The 20,718-nt window shown below is 48.0% G+C and overlaps 1 protein-coding gene and 1 long non-coding RNA gene across 8 annotated transcripts in view; one reads left to right on the top strand and one right to left on the bottom strand.

Annotated features, from left to right (window-relative positions):
• ZC3H4 (zinc finger CCCH-type containing 4) overlaps positions 1-3,358 on the bottom strand; it is a 44,375-nt gene extending 41,017 nt beyond the window's left edge. For 2 of the 7 annotated variants that reach the window (XM_078439629.2, XM_078439635.2), the window contains exon 1: positions 1,752-1,894. In XM_078439629.2, coding sequence (XP_078295755.2) covers positions 1,752-1,765 — 14 coding nt within the window. In that variant the 5' untranslated portion in view covers positions 1,766-1,894. The other 5 variants (XM_078439631.2, XM_078439630.2, XM_078439633.2 and 2 more) reach the window with 5 other exon arrangements.
• Positions 3,359-3,376: 18 nt separating this feature from the next.
• On the top strand, positions 3,377-18,867 carry LOC132690750 (uncharacterized). The gene is made up of 2 exons (XR_013552742.2): positions 3,377-6,728; positions 18,661-18,867. It is a non-coding gene; the product is annotated as an uncharacterized LOC132690750 (long non-coding RNA).
• The last annotated feature ends 1,851 nt before the right edge of the window (positions 18,868-20,718 follow it).

Here is a 20,718-nt window from a genome sequence, read left to right as displayed (position 1 = left end):
TGACAAAACTGTGTACGACAAATTAAAAAAAAATTAAAGATCGAAAGGATGTGCAAGTCTAAAAGGGCTCAAAACTGGGTTAGAATCCTGATTCGAACATATCAATTCACTCAAGCATCACTTTGGTCTAAAGGCAGGAGGAAGGCAGGCAGGAAAGGGACGAAAAGAGGGAGATAATTGAATTACTCAATAAAAGAGGCTACTTACCATCCCAACCCATTGTAAGACATACACTTCTGACATAAGAGAACTCCTTAGAGGTCGAATAAAGCGTGTAAGCACCTTTGAGTAATGCACCTGCCCCCCAGAGGGGGCCCGGAAGCCCAACGTGGGCTTAGCGCACAGACCTTTGCTAATCTGTTTATTTCCTTGAACTGGAGTCAGGCTGCGATGGGCTGCGATTCCCAGGACGATACATTTAATTAGAACAAAACAGAAAACAAAAACAAAAACAAAAAACCAAAAAAAAATTTTTTTTTAAAAGCTCACCAAACTGCTGCACTTGTGTCTCTGAATGTGGGTGGCATTTCTTTTAAAAGGCAAAGTATGGTCTGTGAAGGAGAAAGGGAAAAGGGGAGGTGGCAGTGGGGAGAAGGGGCCGTGGTGCCTGGCAAGGAAGCCCTCGCTAAGACCCCAATCTAGGGGAGGGTCCTCCCGCGACTCCCCAGCCCGGGCTGCTATGGGGCAGCCATCTGTCCAGCTCGATCTTTTCCCCTCCCCACCCCCACTCCTTCTCAGGCTGCCTTTCCTGCCGCTTGAAAACCTCCTTCCATTTCCCAATCCACTCTCTGGACACCTCTTCCCCTGCCCCGCCAGGAAAGGGAGGGCAAACCCTGCACCCCAACCCTCTGCTGGAGCAGGGGAAACAGGGGCCCCAACCTCGCTCTAAAACGCGCCAGGCTGGCTTGGCCCCTTTATCACCCTCCAGAGAAGGGCGTGGGGCAAACCCATTTCGCACTTCATAAAAGGGGAAGGGGCGCACTCCCTTTCACCCCCTGCAAAAGCACAAAATTAAAAAAAAAAAAAACAAAAAAAAACAAACCTCGTTTTCTCCCCCGGAAGGGATGGCGCCCCATTTTAGCCCGAAAGAGGAGGGAACCCCATGAGAAAGAAGAGACCAACTTCCTCTCCCCTCCAAGGCAGGGTAAAGCAAACCTCACCCCCCCACCCCCCTCGCCAAAAACGCATCACCTACCTACGAAAAACGAGAGGACCCCTGCCTTCAAGGAAAAACACGGGGAGGGGGCTTCTCCCCGCAAAAGAGAAAGGGGCTTCCATCGAAGGAATTAGAGATTCCCCCCCCCCCAACCAAATTTGCCCTCTAGGTAATAGCTAGGAAATCCCTCCCGCCAAAAAAAAGTGCGAGAGCCCCCACCCAAAGGACCCCCCCCACTAAAAGGATGGAGCTAGAACTGAACGAACCCCCACTTTCTGCCTAAACTAGGGTACCTCTCCAAGTAGGGCAGGGCACACCTCCCCCAGGAGAAAGGATACTGCCAGGGGCTGGAAACCCCCAACTCCCAAATCCCTAAGAGCGGGGTTACTACTCGAGATCCCCCCCCCAAAAAGGGTCCGGGAGCCCCTCCCCCATCCCCTTCCCCGAAGCCAGGCGACGGGCAGGCGGGCCCATGGCTGCCAGCTCCGGGCGCTGGGGCAGCCAGGACCCCCGTGGGCCTCCGCAGCCCCCCCCCACAGCGCCCCCTCCCCAGGGCGGGCGGGCGGGCGCGGGGGTCCGGGGGGCGCCTCCTCACCTTCCCCTCAGCATGGCGCCCAAAAAAGACAGAGCGAGAGCGAGGGAGAGCGGGCGAGCGCCGCGAGGGGGGGGAAACGCATGAGGCCAGGAGAGAAAGCAAGCGAGAAAGAGCGAGCGAGCGAGAGACACCCACCGACCCCGCCCTTCCTCCTCCTCCTCCTCCTCCGCGGCCCGGCCCAACATGGCGGCCGCCCCCCTTCCTCCTCCTCCTCTTCCTCCCCCCGGGGACGCTGCCCCGGCCGGGCCGGGGGCCTGACCTGTCGTCAGGGAGCGGGAGGCGGTGGTGGAGGAGGTGCGGGGTGGCCGGGCAGGCGTCGGGGGAACACGGAGGAGGCGAAGGCGTTGATGGCGGCGGCGGCGATGGCGGCTGCGGCGACTCTGATGGTGGCGGCGGGGGGGTCCCGGGCGCGGCCTCCATAGTTCCTTTGGGGGGGAGGGGATGTTAATGCACGAAAAAGGACTGCTTGGGCGTGGCGGGAGGGGCACACTTCAGCTCTGAGGGCTCCTGATAGGAATGGGTATATAGTTTTTCGGTTTCGGAATCACCTCTGCGCCGACCTCCGCGTAGGCCGCGCGGCCTAGGCCTCGGCGGGCCGCTCGCCGCCTTTCTCCGCAGCCCGCCCCTGGGGTCACTCGCTCACGGGCGCGGGGCCCTCATCGGGGCGAGAGCCCCCACACACACCTCCCCCGCGGGCCCGGAGGTGGGGGACCCGGGAGACACGGACACTGGTGGGTGGTTGGGTGTAATTAGCGCGGGCCGCGCGCGATGGAGCAAGCGAGGGGGGAGGGGAGAAGAGGAGAGCGAGCGAGGGGGGTTAAAAAAAAGGATTTTAGGGAGGGAGGAAACGGGCCGCGGAGACGGGCCGACTGTCTTGTCTGTCTGCCCGCCCTAGGTGCCCCGGCTGCTCGGCCCCCGCCGCAGTCAGAAATTCACACAAAATGGCGGCCCGGCCTGGAGGAGCCGAGAGGCTGAGGCGGGAGGAAGGGCGAGGTGGGAGGGGGAACTGGGAGGCGGAGGCGGAGGCCGCGTCACGTGGAGGAGAGGGGCACAGGCCTTCTCCCGAAGGCCGGCGGAAAGAGCCGAAGGGAGGGAGTGAGGTCGAGGCAAGGCGGAAAAAGCCGAAGGCAGAGGAGCGAGAGACGGAAAAAGCCGAGGTTGGTGATGGGGGTGTGGCTAGAGAATGGATGGAAACTCGCGGGAGCCGGAGATAGCCGAAGCGGGACCAGGACGGGGGGGAGGGGGGGGGCGGGGAAGGCAAGGAACTGCGATGATCCGGAAGGAGCCGAAGGCGGTGTCGGAGGCGGGTGGCAGGAGGCGGAACTAGCCGAAAGAGGAATTCAGACGGGAAAGGCTGAAGGGCGGGGCTCGGGAGGCGATTAACAGAGCAAAAGGCTGGGAAATGCACCCGAGCGCAAGCGGCAAGAACCGAAAATTACCAGCTTGAGGGAAGGCGGGAAGAGACTAAAGTTTTAGGTGGAAGAATGGGAGGGAAAGAATTCGAGCTACGGAAAGAAAAAAAAAAAAAAAAATAACCGAAAGCTGGAGGCCGGGTGCCGTGAGTTGTAGGTTTCCGGAGAAGGGGAGGATGGAGCCGAACAGGTCCGGAGCTGACGTCATTAGAAACCTCGGTCAGTGACGTCTCCCTGGGGCGGTGCGAGAGGGGCGGGCCTTGGTACTGCCTCCGGGAAGTTTAAGAGCTTGGAGCGTAGGTTATCGGGAAGGCTCAAGATAAATGTTACACGTGGGAGCGACTGACCGGGTTCAAACGGTGTGCAAACGACCTACAATCTTTTGATCCTCAAAACTCCGCTGGGAGGAACTACTATTCTCATTTAACGGATGCAGACAATCCTGGCGTCTAAATAGTTGTCTCAGGAACGTAATATCAGCCGTAAAGAGCGCCTCAAGAATTTTAGTCCGTGTGGGGCATTCCATTGCCTACTGCAAAAATTCGTTGAGGCCGGTTTATATCCAAGGATCTTTGTTCTGTGCTTTTATGAGCTCCTTGTACAGTGTCAAGCTCTGTGATGGTCGATGGGAACAGTTTCTAGCTTCCTGGAGCTTAAAAACCGATAATGCCCCAGGGGAAAGGAACTGGAAGTTAGAAGAGAGCCTCTATTAAATGAGGTGTTAAAGGGGGCGCCCAGGACAGGGTTGTTTAAGTGGAGATGGGAAGGAGAAGAGAAAGTTCCAAGCCAAGGAAAAGCTTATTTCAGAGCCTGACGAGGTATGGACCATTTAGGTTCCGGGAACAGAAAGAAAACCAGTGCAGCGTGAAAGATAAATCTGGAGGTAAAGGCGCCAAATTACTTCTTGGTCTATTAATCCTACCATGAAAGAAGAAAAAAAAAAATGCCCGCAAACTAGTCTGGGACATACGCTCTTTGTGAGTAATTTATAACAATCTCCTTCAGTGAAGTAATTAGCTTTCTTGATAAAAAAGATTTAAGCCATTTCGAGTGAATTTTGATGGTTATGAAATTTGTTCTGAGGAACTACTGCCTGCCAATCAAGACTCCTAATCTTCGTCTTTCCTTTCTTATGTTCTGGATCTAGTTTTATTTACTTTCTGGATCTAGCCTCTAGTTTAATGATAGTTATTTAACCATTCACTTCTCCCCTAAAATGTCCATACCAAGAATACATTTCTAATTCACCTACAAGAGACTTTTTTTTTTTCTTTGCATGCATCATTGCAATAAAATGTTGGCACGCGCTTTTAACAAAATTGTCCGAAAGGTTTCTTTAACACAAGACTGGTAGAGCAGGATTATGAGAATGGAAAGAAAAATACTGCGAATTGTCTTTCCCCTTCTGTGCCTTGTTTTCTGAACCCCATGTATTCTAGCGATGGATGAAACCACACTGGTTAAGACTAGACCACACGGTGGTCTGTCCTTTCAAGCTGTGGTCTCCAGCTGGCCATCTCTGAAGCTTCAGCAGGCCATTCCAGAATTCTAGAGGGCTGTCTGCTTTTAGGTAATGAGAAAAATGAAAAGATCAACAAGTCTCATGAGGCAGGAAGGTTTCTCCATGCCTTTTCAGAGTCTTACTAGACCACTAACATTGCCTACCAAGCCCTTCTGACTTTTTTTTTTTTTTTAAGTTTATTTGAGAGAGCGCAAGCAGGGGAGGGGCAAAGAAAGAGGGAGAAACCCAAGCAGGCTCCACACTGTCATCACAGAGCCCATGCAGGACTCCAGCTCATGAAACCGTGAGATCATGACCTGAGCCGAAATCAAGAGTCCGATGCTTAACTGACTGAGCCACCCAGGCGCCCCCGCCCTAACATTCTAAATGTCACTTTGACTTAACTATGTAATTGTTGATTGGGGTCTAGACTCTGAGAAGTTACGGAAGATTCTCAAGTTTCAAAGGATTTTTGGTCTGGTAGGAAAGACGACCTTGAATGGTATTAATTTTGTAGCAAACTTTCCAACCTAATTCCTGCATTTGTTTTTATACATACACATTTCTCATCTCCAACTTGAACCAGCTCAATTTTTCTGCTGGTTCGCTCATTAATGAGTTAAATTCATTCCTGTTCTTTTTTTTTTTTTTTTTTTATGTTTTAGTTTTGAGAGGAAGTGCGCGCATGTGCGCTTGAATGGGGGAGGGCCAGAGAGAGAGAGGATAGGAAGTCGGCTCCATGCTGACAGCAGTGAGTTGATATGAGGCTTGAACTCACAAACCATGAGATCGTGACCTGAGCTGAAGTCGGATGCTCAATGGACAGAGCGACGAGCGACCCAGACGCCCCTTGTTCATTCATATTCTTTAATATCCTTTGTAACAAACCAGTAGTCTAGTAGGTAGACTATTTTCCTGACTTCTGTGAGCCACTGTAGCAAATTAATGAAAACAGAGAAAGGGGTTGTGGCAACATCTGATTTATACCCAATCAGAAGTGCTTCCAATTTGAGGCTGAAGCTGGGGGTGGGCAATCTTGTGGGAATGAGCTCTTAACCAACGGGGTCTCATGCTAACTCCGGGTAGATAGTATCAGAACGGAATTGAACTTCAGCTGGTATCCCCCCAGTTGCAGAACCGCTTGGTGTGGGAAAGCCTCCAGGCATTTGGCGACCAGAGTAGAGAAGTATAGAATGTTAGAGTAGAGGAGAAACACAGGATCTCCCTTAGAATCCCTTTGGAAAATGGCTTGGCGATATCAACTCCCGCTGAAAGGAAGCTTACTCTATGATTCAAGAATTCCACCCGAATGTATATATCCAACAAATGTGTACCAAAAGGCATGAAAAGAATGTTCACAGCAGCGCTAGTCAAAATAGTCCCTAACTGGGAACACCTTAAATACCCATCGATTGGAGAACAGACAAGTAAATTGTAGTATATTTGCCACTTTTGAGGACCCCCTGGATGGCTGGGTTGGAAGACCCAGATGGCAGTCTTTTGCAATACATCTTGGGCGATATATCTAAAGAACCTTCTTGTGTATACCTTAGAGCTTTCTTTGCTGATCAGTGAGAGCGAGTCTCCCGGTCATGATACAAATTGCCTCTAAGATTCCAACAGAGCTACCAAACGTGGCTTTGTGTGTGTGCACGTGTGTGTATCTGTGTGTGTGCCCACGCACGTGCCCATGTGTGCCAGGTGTGTGGGGGGTGTGGTGTGGGGAGGTTGTGGAGGAAGGTTGCATGTTTTACCAACTTGCCCATCGTTTCCAAAGTTCTTCATCTGGACCTCCAAAATGTCTCCAAGCTTGGCAGATCCTTGTATTTCTCTGAGATGGAAACTTCTGTGATGCCCGTAAGTGACCAATGCTTCCCTGGTACCTATTTCTTTCTACTCTGGGAACATCATTATTCTGGCAAAAGATTTTGTTTTTCTAGTCACAGGGATGGCTCTACATAGAAGTCACTACACGGTGTGGAAGAAATGCCAGAAGCTGGCTCCGGCCCATGGAAGTAACTAGGGAAGAAAGGAGGAGACCATTGGCCAAAGGGAGGCATTATGGTATCTTGCTGACTGCCAACCAATAGCTATTTTCTCTACCTTCCTTGCTAATCCAACCCTGTTTTTATTGGGAAATGGAGGGTAATGAACTCCAGGCTAGATCGTGGTTCCACCTAGTTCTCAAGGAGATGATGTTGCCCCCTAGAGGACATTTTGGGACTTATTGTGGGAAATTCCTGTTGGGTTTTTGTTTTGTTTTGTTTTGTTTTAATTCTCAAGGGGAGAGTATTGCACCCTTGAGGACATTTTGGAAGTTTGCAGGGACCTTTTGGGACATCACAACAATAAAGGAGTTGTTACTGACACTAGAGGACAGGGACCAGGGATGATAGAATGACAGCACAGGGCCCAACCTGACTCTAGGTAATAAATGCTCACCTAATGAACAAAATTATAGCCAGTTGTGCTCAGTCAGTTGTGTCTGGCTCTTGATTTTGGCTCAGGTCTGATTGAAAGGTTCATGAGTTCAAACCTCACATCAGGCTCTGAGCTGTCAGTGCAGAGCCTGCTTGGGATTCTCTCTCTCCCTCTCTCTCTCTCTCTTGCTTGCTCTCTACCTCTCCCCCACTCTCTGTCTCAAAATAAAAAATAAACTTAAAAAAATAAGATAAAATGGTTAATTTTCAGTTATGTAAATTTCTTTTTTTTAATGTGAATTTCACCTTAAAAAAAAAAAAGTTTAAGAACATATATACCCCCAAATTTGAGAACCTACCATTACATGAAATTTTCTTTGTAAGCTTTATAAAACTATAAGGGGGAGTGGGAAAAGGAACCCTTTTAGATGTTTAATGAGTCTAGAGGTCCAGGAGAAAATAATTTATAGACCAGGTTGCTTGATTTTCAGTCCTTTTCCACAAAGTTACTGTTCACAAGAGTTACTGCATACTCACAGGAAATAGCTCAGGTCATTGCCATGGATCTTCAGGGTCATTTCAAGGTCAATATAATAACTAATAAATCATTTAATGCTAAGAATCAGTTTTAGTTCTTCAAAATAGCTTGACTCCCTTTATTTTTATTTCTATGACCCTGCACATTTCACTTTAACAATACAAGACAACTCAGCAAAAGTGTTTATCTCCAAAGTCTTATCCAACAGACGTTTGATATAACCCTCTGCTGCATGGTCATTCCAGACTTCGAAACCTCTTTTGTGCACAAAGAGGTTGTTTGATCCTGTCACTGGCATTTTCCCCTAGGATTGGAAAGTAGCACAGCATAGTTTAAGAGTTTTAGATTCGGAACATTAAAATAAGGGTTTTAAAAAACTTTTTATTATGGAAAAATTCAAACATACACAAAAATAGAGGAAAGTGTAAAATGAACCTTCATATACCTATCACCCAGCTTCAAGAATTATAAACTTGGGGGGGCGCCTGGGTGGCTCAGTCGGTTGAGAGTCCGACTTCGGCTCAGGCCACCATCTCACGGTCCGTGAGTTCGAGCCCTGCGTCGGGGTCTGGGCTGATGGCCCAGAGCCTGGAGCCTGCTTCCGATTCTGTGTCTCCCTCTCTCTCTGCTCCTCCCCCGTTCATGCTCTGTCTCTCTCTGTCTCAAAAATAAATAAACGTTAAAAAAAAAATTAAAAAAAAAAAAAAAGAATTATAAACTTGGGGTGCCTGGGTGGCTTAGTGGGTTAAGTGTCTGACTCTTGATTTGGGCTCAGGTCATGTGATCTCCCGGTTCATGAGTTCCTGCCCCGTATCCAGCTCTGCATTGACAGCTGGGGCCTGCTTGGGATTCTCTCTCTCTCTGCCCCTCCCCTGCTCTCTCTCGCACTCTCTCTCTGAAAATAAATAAATAAACGTTAAAAAGAAAAGAATTATAAAGTCAGGGAAATTCAGTTCCTTACACCTACCCACTGACCATCCCCCCAACTCTGATAGCTTATCAATTTTTTAAGTTTATTTATTTATATTTTTGATAGAGCACAAGTGGGGGCGGGGCAAAAAGGAGAAACAGAACCCCTAGCAGTCCCTATATGGGACTGCAACTCACAAACTGTGAGATCATGACCTGAGCCGAGATCAAGAGTCCAACACTTAACTGACTGAGCCACCCAGGCGCCCACACCAATGACTTTTTTTTTTTTTTTTTAAAGAGAGTGAGTAAACCCGCACTGGCAAGAGCCAGGGAGGGGGGAGAGGGGTAGAGGGAGAGAGAGAGAGAATCCTAAGCAGGCTCCCTGCTTAGCACAGAGCCTGATGCTGGGCTGGACATGATCTGAGCTGAAATCAAGAGTTGGAAACTCAACCGACTGAGCCACCCAGGCGCCCTGAGTGTCCAACTCTTGATTTCAGCTCAGGTCATGATCCCAGGGTTATGGGATCCACACTCAGTGTGGAGTCTGCTCAGGATCCCCTCTCAATCTCTCTGCCTCTCCCTCTCTCCCTCTCTCTCTCTCTCTCTCTTTCCCCCCTGCTAGTGCTCTCGTGCTTTCCCTTCCTCTCTCTCTCTGTCTCTAAAAATAAAAAGAATTAAAAAGAAAGTCAGATGCCCGAATGAGCCACCAGGCACCCATTTTTCGTTTATTTTTAATCAAATACCACATTTGTTTCATCTAGCTAGTTAACTACCTAGCTCCATACATATACATACATAGTTATTTCTATATATGTTGTTACACATTTAAGAATATACACTTGTGGGATGCCTGGGTGGCTCAGTCGGTTAAGTGTGAGATTCTTGATTTCAGCTCAGGTCATGATGTCAAGGTTCATGGGATTGAGCCCCAAATCGGGCTCCTCACTGACAGTGTGGAGCCTGCTTGGGATTCTCTCTCTCTCTCTCTCTCTCTCTCTCTCTCTCTCTCTTTGCCCCTCCTACACTTCCTCCCTTTCTCTCTCCCTCTCTCTCTCTCTCTATCAAAATAAATAAACTTTAAAGTATATATACTAAAAAAGGGGGGGAACCTGGGTGTAAGTAGGTTGAGCATCTGTCTGACTCTTGATTTCAGCTCAGGTCATGATCCCAGGGTCATGGGATCAAGTTCCACATCACACTCCAAGTTGAGTGTAGAGCCTGCTGGAGATTCTGTCTCTCCCTCTGCCCCTCTACCCTGCTCTCTCTCTCTCTCTCTCAAATTAAAAAATATATGTTAAAAAAAAAAAGAATATATACTTGTACCTGTAATGGGTTAAATAGTGCTTCCCTCCCCTCAAATTCACATTCTTCCTGAAACCTCAGGACGTGACCTTATTTGGAAACAGGGTCACTAAAGAGATGATGATAAAAATAAGATGAGGTCACACTGGAGTAGGGTGGGCCCTTACCCCGATACGATTGGTATCCTTCCAAGAAGAGAAGAGACACAAAGATACACACAGGGAGACAACATGTGACAGAAGAAGCAGAGATTGGAGTAATCTACGAGCCAAGCATTGTTGGCCAACCACCAGAAGCTGGAGGCGGCAAGGATTGCTTCCCTAGGGCCTTCAGAGGAGCTCAGACCTTGGTTTCAAACTTCTACCCTCCAGGGCCACCCTGCTGGCTCAGTCAGTAGACATTCAACTCTTTTTTTTTTTTTTTTTAACGTTTGTTTATTTTGAGAGAGAGAGAGAGTGAGTGAGCAGAGGAGGGGCAGACAGAGAAGGAGAGGGAGAATCCCAAGCAAGCTCCACACTGTCAGCCTGGAGCCTCATGTGGGGCTCAAACTCACCGACCCTGAGATCATGACCTGAGCTGAAATCAAGAATCGGATGTTTAACCTACTGAGCCACCCAGGTGCCTCTGCAACTCTTGATCTCATGGTTATAAGTTTGAGCCCCACATTGGGCATAGAGATTAAGGGGCACCTGGGTGGCTCCGTCAGTTAAGCATCCAACTTTGGCTCAGGTCATGATCTCACGGTTTGTGAGTTTCAGCCCTGCGTCGGGTTCTGTGCTGATGGCTCAGAGCCTGGAGCCTGCTTTGGATTCCGTGTCTCCCTCTCTCTCTCTGCCCCTCCCTGGCTTGCACTCTGTCTCTGTCTCTCTCTCTCTCTCAAGAATAAATAAACATCGGGGGCACCTGGGTGGCTCAGTCAGTCAAGCATCCAACTTCAGCTCAGGTCATGATCTCATGGTTTGTAAGTTTGAGCCTGCATCGGGCTCTGTGCTGACAGCTCAGAGCCTGGAGCCTGCTGTGGATTCTGTCTCTCCCTCTCTACCCCTTCCCCACTTGTGCGCTCTCTCTCTCAAAAATAAATAAATAAATTTTTTTTTTTTAATTTTTTTTTTCAACGTTTTTTATTTATTTTTGGGACAGAGAGAGACAGAGCATGAACGGGGGAGGGGCAGAGAGAGAGGGAGACACAGAATCGGAAACAGGCTCCAGGCTCCGAGCCATCAGCCCAGAGCCTGACGCGGGGCTCGAACTCACGGACCGCGAGATCGTGACCTGGCTGAAGTCGGACGCTTAACCGACTGCGCCACCCAGGCGCCCCATAAATAAATTTTTAAAAATGTAAATATTTTATGTTCTTTTTTAAAGTAATCTCTATACCCAACACGGGGCGCAAACTCACAACTCTGAGATTGGGAGTCCCATGCTCCACCAAATGAGCCAGCCAGGAGCTTTTATTCTATTCTATTCCACTTTATTTTAATTTTATTTTATTTTATTAAGTAAGTTTTACACCCGATGTGGGGCCTGAACTTACCACCCTGAGATCAAGAGTCATGTACTCTACCAATTAAGCCTCTTGGCTCCCCTCTACCTTCATTTTCAAGTGGCCCTTCTCCCTGTGGTTTCTGTATTCAAATTTCCCTCCTCTTATAAAGACACCAGTCATATTGGACTACAGCTCACCCTTAATGATGTCATCTTAATTTGATTACATCTACAAAGACCCCCATTTCCAAATAGGATCAGATTCATAGGTCCCAAGGACAAGTACTTGAACATATCTTTTGCAGGGACACAATTTGATCCATAACATCTCATGTACGTAAAAATCCACCATCTGTATAATTAAATGTATGTATTTTATTACAGGTAATAAAGGTTATCTTTACTTCTATTCAAACATGCTAGTTTTTATTTATTCATTTATTTTTTATTTTTTCAAGTTTACTTATTTATTTAAAGCAATCTCTACACCCAATGTGGGGCTCGAACTCACAATCTCACAACCTCGAAATCAAGAATCACATGCTCCACTGGCTGAACTGGCCAGGCGCTGCCTAATTTTTTTAAATGTAATTTTATTTATTTCAAAGATTTTAATTTTTAAAAAATTTTTATGTTTATTTATTTTGAGAGAGAGAGAGGGACCATGTGTGAGGGGGAGAGCAGGGGAGAGCAGTTGGGGGGGGGGTGTGGAGGGAGAGGGAGGGAGAGAATCCCAAGCAGGCTCCATACTGTCAGTGCAGAGCCTGACATGGGGCTCAATCCCACGAACCATGAGATCATGACCTGAACCGAAATCAAGAGTCAGATGCTTAACCGGCTGAGCCACCCAGGTGCCCCTTAAATACTTTTACTTTAAAAAAACATTTTTTTTTTTTATCGTTTATTTACTTTTTGAGGGAGAGAGACAGAGATGTGAGCAGGAGAGAGGCAGAAAGAGGGAGACGCAGAATCCGAAGCAGGCTTCAGGCTCCGAGCTGTCAGCACAGAGCCCGACGCAGGGCTTGAACTCACAGACTGCGAGATCATGACCTGAGCTGAATTCGGGCGCCCGACTTGACTGAGCCACCCAGGCGCCCCTAAATATTTTTATTTTTAAGTAATCTCTACCCCCAATGTAGGGCTCGAACTCACAACCCTGAGATCACGCGCCGTGCCCCATTGACTGAGCCAGCCAGTGCCCCTAATCCGATGTCGTTTTAAAGAATCCTAAGAATTATGCGGTTCGGACAGGAAGGGCGGGAAAAGAATCGAGACGGGAATAAGACACCACACGTGCCTTTGTTACAGCGTTCTCCGTCCTGACTGTGTTTAGAATCATCTGGGGAGCATTTTGTAAAAATCCCAACGTCTCAGCTCCACCCCAGCCCAATTAATCAGTCTCGGAAGGTGGGGCCCGGGCACTAGAGTTGCTGAAACGGTCCCCAGATAATCCTAATGTGCAGGTGGGGCTGAGAGCCACCGAGGTGGTTAAAGTGGAGCTGCCGCCTGGGTGGAGGTAATTATGTAATCCCTAAACCCAGGGGCCTGATCTATTGACTAACTGCTCTCCACCCCCTTTCGGGGACCAAGTCTCAGTTTTGGCAGCTGCTCCGATTAGCTGTGGCTGAAAAAAACAAAACTACCCCCTCCCCCCCGGGGAATATATCCCATGGTCTCACCAGGGTCTCAGAGAGATATTTGGACACCACGTGCATGGCCACATTATTGACACTAGTCAAAGGCTGAAAAGCAACCCAAATGTCTGCTGAACGGATGGATGGATAATCAAACTGTGGTTTATAGTTTACCATGGGACATATTCATATTCAGCCTTGAGAAAGAAGATGGGAGGGGCGCCTGGCTGGCTCGGAAGGTGGAGGACGCAACTCTTGCTTCTGGGGTTGGAAGTTTAAGCCCCGCATCGGGTGCAGAAATTCCTTAAAAATAAAATCTTGGCTGGGAATACAAACTGGTGCAGCCACTCTGGAAAACGGTACGGAGGCTCCTCAAAAAGCTAAAATTAGAACGACCCTACGACCCAGCAATTGCACTACCAGGTATGCTGTTTCAAAGGGGCACATGCACCCCCATGTTCATAGCAGCGCTATCGACAATTGCCAAAGTATGGAAAGAGCCCAAGTGTCCATCGATGGATGAACGGATAAAGAAGATGTGGTATATGGGGCGCCTGGGTGGCTCAGTCGGTTAAGCGTCCGACTCCAGCTCAGGTCACGATCTCACGGTCCGCGAGTTCGAGCCCCGCGTCGGGCTCTGGGCTGATGGCTCAGAGCCTGGAAGCCTGCTTCTGATTCTGTGCCTCCCTCTCTCTCTGCCCCTCCCCCGTTCATGCTCTGTCTCTCTCTGTCTCAAAAATAAATAAACGTTAAAAAAAAATTAAAAAAAAGATTTAAAAAAATAATAAAAATAAAAAAAGAAGATGTGGTATATAGATACAATGGAGTATTACTCAGCAATCAAAAAGAATGAAATCTTGCCATTTGCAACTATGTGGATGGAACTGGAGGGTGCTATGCTAAGCGAATAGACAAGAGAAAGACAAATATATGATTTCACTCCTATGAGGACTTTAAGATGCAAAACAGATGAACATAGGGGAAGGGAGGCAAAAATAATATAAAAACAGGGAGGGAGGCAGAACATAAGAGACTCTTAAATACAGAGAACAAACAGAGCGTTGCTGGAGGGGTTGGGGGAGGGGGGCATGGGCTAAATGGGGAAGGGGCTTACGGAATCTATTCCTGAAATCATTGTTGCACCATATGGTAACTAATTTGGATGTATATTATAAAAAATAAAAATAAAAACAAATCTTGGCGTGCCTGGGTGGCTCAGTCAGTTAAGCGTCTGACTTCGGCTCGAGGCACGATCTCACAGTTTGTGGGTCGAAGCCCCAGATCGGACTCTCTGTTGTCAGTGCGGAGCCCCGCTTCGGATTCTCTGTCCCGCTCTCTCTCAGAACCTCCCCCGCTTGTGCTCTCTCTCTCTCAAAAATAAATAAACATTAAAAATAAATAAATAAAAATAAAATCTTAAACAAAAAATACAGGGGCGCTTGGGTGGCTCAGTCGATCACGCGTGTGACTCTTGGTTTGGGCTCAGGTCGTGATCTCAAGGTTAGTGAGTTCCAGGCCCACATTGGGCACTGCACTGTCAATGCAGAGCCTGCTTGGGCTTCTCTCTCCCTTCTCTCTCTGCCCCTACCCCACTCGTGCACTCTCTCTCTCTCTCTCTCTCTCTCTCAAAATAAACGTTTAAAAAAGAAGAATTATAAACTCATAGCCAGGCCCTATTTCCACCCACTGACCATCCCCAACTGTGCCAAATTATTTGGTACCCATACCAGGTTAAGTAGTTTTTGCCTACCCCCCAATTCGTGTTCTTCCGGAAACCTCAGAATGTGACCTTAGTCGGAAATAAGGTCATTGAAGTTATAATGAACTAAATTAAGATGCGTTCACACCGCACCCTCTCGGTGGGAGTAGCGTCGAGGGGTTGCTGAAGATCGAGCATGGGAAATAGAAGACAGACACGGCTGTAGCCATCTGTGCAAAATGCAATCGGCCTCAGCGCTAATCAAGAGAACGTACTGCATGCCCTTGTTGCGATAATCGTTTCCTTCATTGGCGTCGTTTAACCCAGCGAATATTTGGAGTTAAATATAGACATTTTCAAGTGGCTCAGACCTCTGGAATTAATCTTTCGGTTGAAGGGATTTGTGCATATTTGGCATTTCATATGCAGGAAGTGTGTGAGAGAATCTGGCCGACTGGTTCTCAAAATTTTTCCCTGCATTGACTTAAAGACCTGGAAGGACGAACTGTAAAGTGGGTTAGCTAAAAAGTATATGGGTAAGCGTGTGTGTGTATGAGAGACAGAGAGAGAGAGAGAGAGAGAGAGAGAAAGAGAGAGAGAGAGAATGTGCCAAAATTTCAAATTAATGAATCTATTCAAAGGATATATGAATATTCATTGGACTATTTTTTCTGTAAGCTTGAAAATCTCCAAAATAAAAATTTGTAGGGTGCCTGGCTAGCTCAGTCTGTAGAGCATGTGACTCTTGACCTCGGGGTTGTGAGTTTGAGCCCCACGTTGGGTGTAGAGGTTACTTAAAAAAATTTGTGGGGCACCTGGGTGGCTCGGTCGATTAGGCGTCCGACTTCGGCTCAGGTCATGATCTCACGGTTTGTGAGTTCAAGCCCTGCATCAGGCCCTGTGCCTTCAGTTCAGAGCTTGGAGCCTGCTTCGGATTCTGTGTCTCCCTCTTTCTCTGTCCCTTCCCTGCTCTCTCTCTCAAAAATAAATAAACATTAAACTTTTTTTAAGATTGTGATAAGATAAAAGTTACCAAATAGTGTCCCCTATTCTCATTCTGTTTCTGAACTTCAAGCCATCTGGATCCTTGTCTCATCCTCTGGATTAGGATAAGGGGTAAGGTCATGTTTAGAAAACGGACTTTCCTAGGGGGCCAAGCGGTATTTGGAAGAAACAATACAGATTTGAAGAGACGTGTACTTTCCAAACTCTCTCATTTCTTTTCTTTCTTTTTTTTTTTTTTTAACATCTATTTATTTTTGAGAGACAGAGGGTGAGAAGGAGAGGGGCAGAGAGAGAGGGAGACACAGAATCTGAAGCAGGCTCTAGGCTCTGAGTTGTCAGCACAGAACCTAACAAGGCGCTTGAACCCACAAACCATAAGATCATAACCTGAGCCGGAGTCAGATGCTTAACCGACTGAACCACCCAGACACTCCAGCCTCAAATCATTCTAAGCAAAGTGATGTTCACTCTGGACTTGTTTCTTTAGCGTTCAGGATACTGATGTTTTATATTCTCTATTTGCCTCAAAGTACAACGGTCACGTATTGTAATTAACAAATAGATTTTCAGGGCTTAAAAAAAAGGACAAGGGTCACCTGGGTGGCTCACTTGGTTGAGCAACCCGCTTCGGCTCAGGTCATGATCTCACCATTTGTGAGTTCGAGCCCCACATTGGGCTCTGTGCTGACAGCTGGGAGCCTGGAGCCTGCTTTGGATTCTGTGTCTCCCTCCCCAGCTCATGCTGTGTCTTTCTCTCTCAAAAATAAATAAACATTAAAAAAAAAAAAAGGCAACTCATGATCTGGCTTCTTTTTCTTGCTTAAGATTTTATTTTTGGGGTGCCTGTGTGGCTCAGTCGGTTAAGCAGCTGACTTCGGCTCAGGCCATGATCTCACAGCTGGAAGACTGGTGAGTTCGAGCCCCATGTTGGGCTCTGTGCCGACAGCTCAGAGCCTGGAGCCTACTTCGGATTCTGTGTCTCCCTCTCTCTCTGCCCCTCCCCTGCTCATGCTCTGTCTCTTTCTCTCAAAAATAAATAAACATTAAAAAAAAATAAAATTAAAATATTTTATTTTTAAGTTATCTCTACATCCAGCGTGGGACTCAAACTCACAACCCAGAGATAAAGAGTCACATGTTCTACTGACTGAGCCAGCTGGGTGCCCCCACCATCCGATTTCTTAATTGACGCCTTTATCCCCCTCAGTCACCATGGCTCGGTCACCTGACTTGTCACCATTCTCCACATCTCCACTCGGTCATTACTTCCTCTGAGAGATCTTCTGTGATGCCACAGGACAACATATCCCCCCCCCCCCCCAGGGTTTATGTGTCACCTCGCACAGGGCTGGGCCCAGAGGACGTCTTCAGGGAATACAGAAAGAATGAGCTCGTCAGAGAGACTAAAATCAGAAAGACGGAGAGTGTTGGCAGAGAAAGGGAAAGAGAGTTAGAGAAAGAGAATGGGGTGAAGGAAAGAGGAAGATAGAGCGCCTGTTTGACCCCGTGAGAGGGTGCACACCAGGGGGAGGGAGAGAGAAGGAAACATTATGGAGAAAAAAGAAAGTGTGAAGAGAGTTGGTAGAGGGCAGTGTCCAGGTAATCTAATGCTGTGTAACAAGTGATCACAAAACTTTGTGGTATAATTCACCAGCGGTCCTTGATTTTGCTTACAGATCAGAACTTTGGGCAGGGCTTGGAAAGGAATGGCTCGTATCTGCTCCCTCCGGGGTGGCTTGACCAGCTGCCAGAGGATATACTTCCGAGATGGCTCGCTCACATGGCCAGCGAGTTGGTGCTGGCCGGCGCCTGGCGCTGTCGCCTGCCTGAGGGTCAGGAACTTTGGCTCTTCTCCACGAAGGCTTCTCTCTGGGCTGGTTTGGCTTTTCCTAGCAAGGAGGCTGAGCTTAAAATCAAGTGTCCCAAGGGAGGGAAAGTGGAAGCTTCCATTTCTTGTCTTTCTTTACTTAAAGCTTTACTGAGATATTCACATAACACAGAATTCAGTGGGGGCGCCTGGGTGGCTCAGTCGGTGTCCGACTTCGGCTCAGGTCACAATCTCCTGGTTGGTGAGTTCGAGCCCCCCATCTGGCTCTGTGCTGACAGCTCAGAGCCTGGAGCCTGCTTCAGATTCTGTGTCCCCCCTCTCTCTCTGCCCGTCCCTTGCTCATGTGCTCTCTCTGAAAAAATAAACGTTAAAAAAATTTAAACTTGAAAAATAATAATAAATACATAAATAAAGAGGGGGCAGTGCCCGGGTGGCTCGGTGGGTTAAGCATCCGACTAGGGCTCAGGTTTACTGCTTCAAGCCCCACATCTGGCTCTGTGCTAACGGCACGGAGCCTGGAGCCTGCTTAGGATTCTGTGTCTCCCTCTGTCTCTCTGCTCCTCCCCCACTCACTCTCTGTCTCTCAAAACGTTTATTTATTTTTAAGAGAGAAAGAGAGACACACACACACAAAGTGTGAGTGGGGAGGGGCAGAGAAAGGGAGACACAGCATCCAAAGCGGGCTTGAGCTGTCAGCACACAGCCTGACACGGGGCTCGAACTCATGACCTGTGAAATCATGACCAGAGCCAAAGTCGGAGGCTCAACCGACTGAGTGACCCAAGCGCCCCTCAGAACTATACTTTTCTGACTCCCAACACTAAGTCAAAAACACTTTTATAGCTCTCTCTTCTTTTCCTTCACAGCACTTCATGAAGTTTCTATTTATATTTATGGGACTGTTTTCTCTCTCTCCCACTGTCTTGTGACTGTTCCTACATAAAGCAGGGGCATGTCCATTTTTTAAAAAAGTTTATTTACTTATTTTGAGAGAGAGGGAGAGACGGAACCCCAAGCAGGTTCCGCACTGTCAGCGCAGAGCCCAATGCGGGGCTCAAGCTCCCAAACTGTGAGATCATGACCCGAGCTGAAATCAAGAGTTGGTCGCCCGACCAACTGAGCCCCCCAGGCGCCCCTGGCGTATGTTTATTTTTATCATTATTGTATCCCCAGGACTTCCGGTCACGGGAGTGGGTCATCTCCTCCTCCCATCATCGACGGAAGAGGAACTCCCATCAAAAGCCGTCAGATGACTGTAGCGTCAGCTGACCTCTGACTGTGTTCTCACGAAAGACCTTGTGCCAGAACAGCCCGGCCAAGCTGCTCCTGAAGTCCAGCTTCACAAAACCACAAGAGATAATAAATATGTATTGTTAAGTCCCTCATCTTTTCCGTGATTTGTTTCACATCAGTAACCGAGGGTAAGCATCGGCCAAACTTTTTTGGAGTCATGTTGCGATCTTGGATGAATTCCTACCCCTCCCCGAGTCCCAGAGTTGCAATCTGTGAAAGGGGATGAAATATCGATCTTTGAGGTTCGCAGAGTATGTATGTGCCTCAGGGGCAAGATCAGAGGACAGAGTAGAAGCTGAATATACCATCAGCAGTATGATCTCCTGATGAAGCATGTGGGCCACATAGCCCAGGTTTGAATCCTACTCTCACTACTTCTAAGACACAAGACTTCGTTCGGGCTACTGATAACTTTGCTGGCCCTCAGACTCATTACGTATGAAATAGTTGTATTAAAGAACCTAACTAATCTCATAAAAATTAGAAAGATAATTCCCATAGGGGAGCCCAGATGACTCAGTGGGTTCAACATCCAGCTCTCGATTTCGGCTCAGGTCATGAATCTCATGGTTCTTGAGACCGAGCCCTGCATTTGGGCTCCCCGCTGGTAGCACAGAGCCTGCTTGGGATTCTCTCTCTCTCTCTCTCTCTCTCTCCCCTCTCTCTGTCCCTCCCCCACTTGCTGGTTTGTGCACTCTCTTTAAAAAATTTTTTTTAAAGTTTATTTATTATTTTGAGACAGAGTGTGTGTGCAAGTGGGGGAGGGGCAGAGAGAGAGAGAGACGGGGGGGGGGAGAGAGAGAGAGAGAGAGAGAGAGAGAGAGAATCCCAAGCAAGCTCTGCACAGTTAGCATGGAACCCTACTCGGGGCTTGAACTCACAAACAGTGAGAATCACGACCTGAGCCAAAGTCAGATGCTTAACTGACTGAGCCACCCAGGCGTCACCCCCCCCCCCCACACACCGTCTTTCTCTCTCTCTCTCTTTCAAACAAACAAACCCGAAAAAGAAGAGAAAGAATTCACTGAAAACCCATTTAAACTCCATGAGAAGACAGCTATTTTTTTTTTCAGTGCTCTATCCCAGCACTGAGATCAATGGCTAACACATAACAGATGCTCAATAAGTATTTGTTAAATGAATAATAAAAACGCACCTTGCTTAAAATACATTTTAGTAAAAAAAAAATAAAAAATAAAAAAAAATAATAAAATATACTTTAGTTAGCACCAGGCCTACAAGGTCCCTCAGGATGCCCCACTTGCTTCATCTATGATTTCACCTCTTACCGCTGCCCATCCTCTCACTCTGCTCCAGCCACCTTGCCCTCTCCAAAGTTCCTTAGCTATGCTAGCACATTCCAGATTCAGGGCCTTTGCACCTGCTGTTTGCCCTGACCAGTGCCCTTCAGTGCCTCCAGATCTCGGTTCAATATCCCCTTTCTGCGAGAAGCTTCTCTCTGGCCACTCCTGGAACCCTGTGGTCCCATCCGGGCTTATTTTTCTCCACTGCATTTCTCACGGTCTGAGTTCTATTTGTCTTTGGGCTCTCCTCAAAAGAACGTTAGCCGCCTGAGGGCAGGGCTCTATGTTATTCGCTGCTCTATTGCCCAACGCCTCCACTACCGGGATTTCAGCAGGGGCTAGATAAATATCTGATGATTTAAAAAGCCCCATAAGTAAAAAATAAATAAATAAAAACTAAAAAGCCCCATTAGGTGAACACTTGGATATTTACCGACGGGGGGGGGGGGGGGGGGGGGGCAAGAAAGGGGGGCGGGGAATCGCGCCATCCTTGGGCCAGGATTGGCTGGAGCCCCGGTCACGTGACCGACAGTCCTGCCGGCCCGCCTTTCAGGCGGGCGCGCTTCGCGTGGTCTCAGGCTCTAGGGGCGGGCCGGGCCGTGGAGGAGGTCCTGCGCAGGCGCGGTCCCTGGCG

This window comes from Panthera onca, chromosome E2, assembly GCF_046562875.1.
Source record: "Panthera onca isolate mPanOnc1 chromosome E2, mPanOnc1 haplotype 2, whole genome shotgun sequence".
Lineage (NCBI taxonomy): Eukaryota > Metazoa > Chordata > Mammalia > Carnivora > Felidae > Panthera > Panthera onca.
The sequence above is the reverse complement of the archived record's forward strand: the minus strand, read 5'-3'. Positions and strand labels throughout refer to the sequence as shown.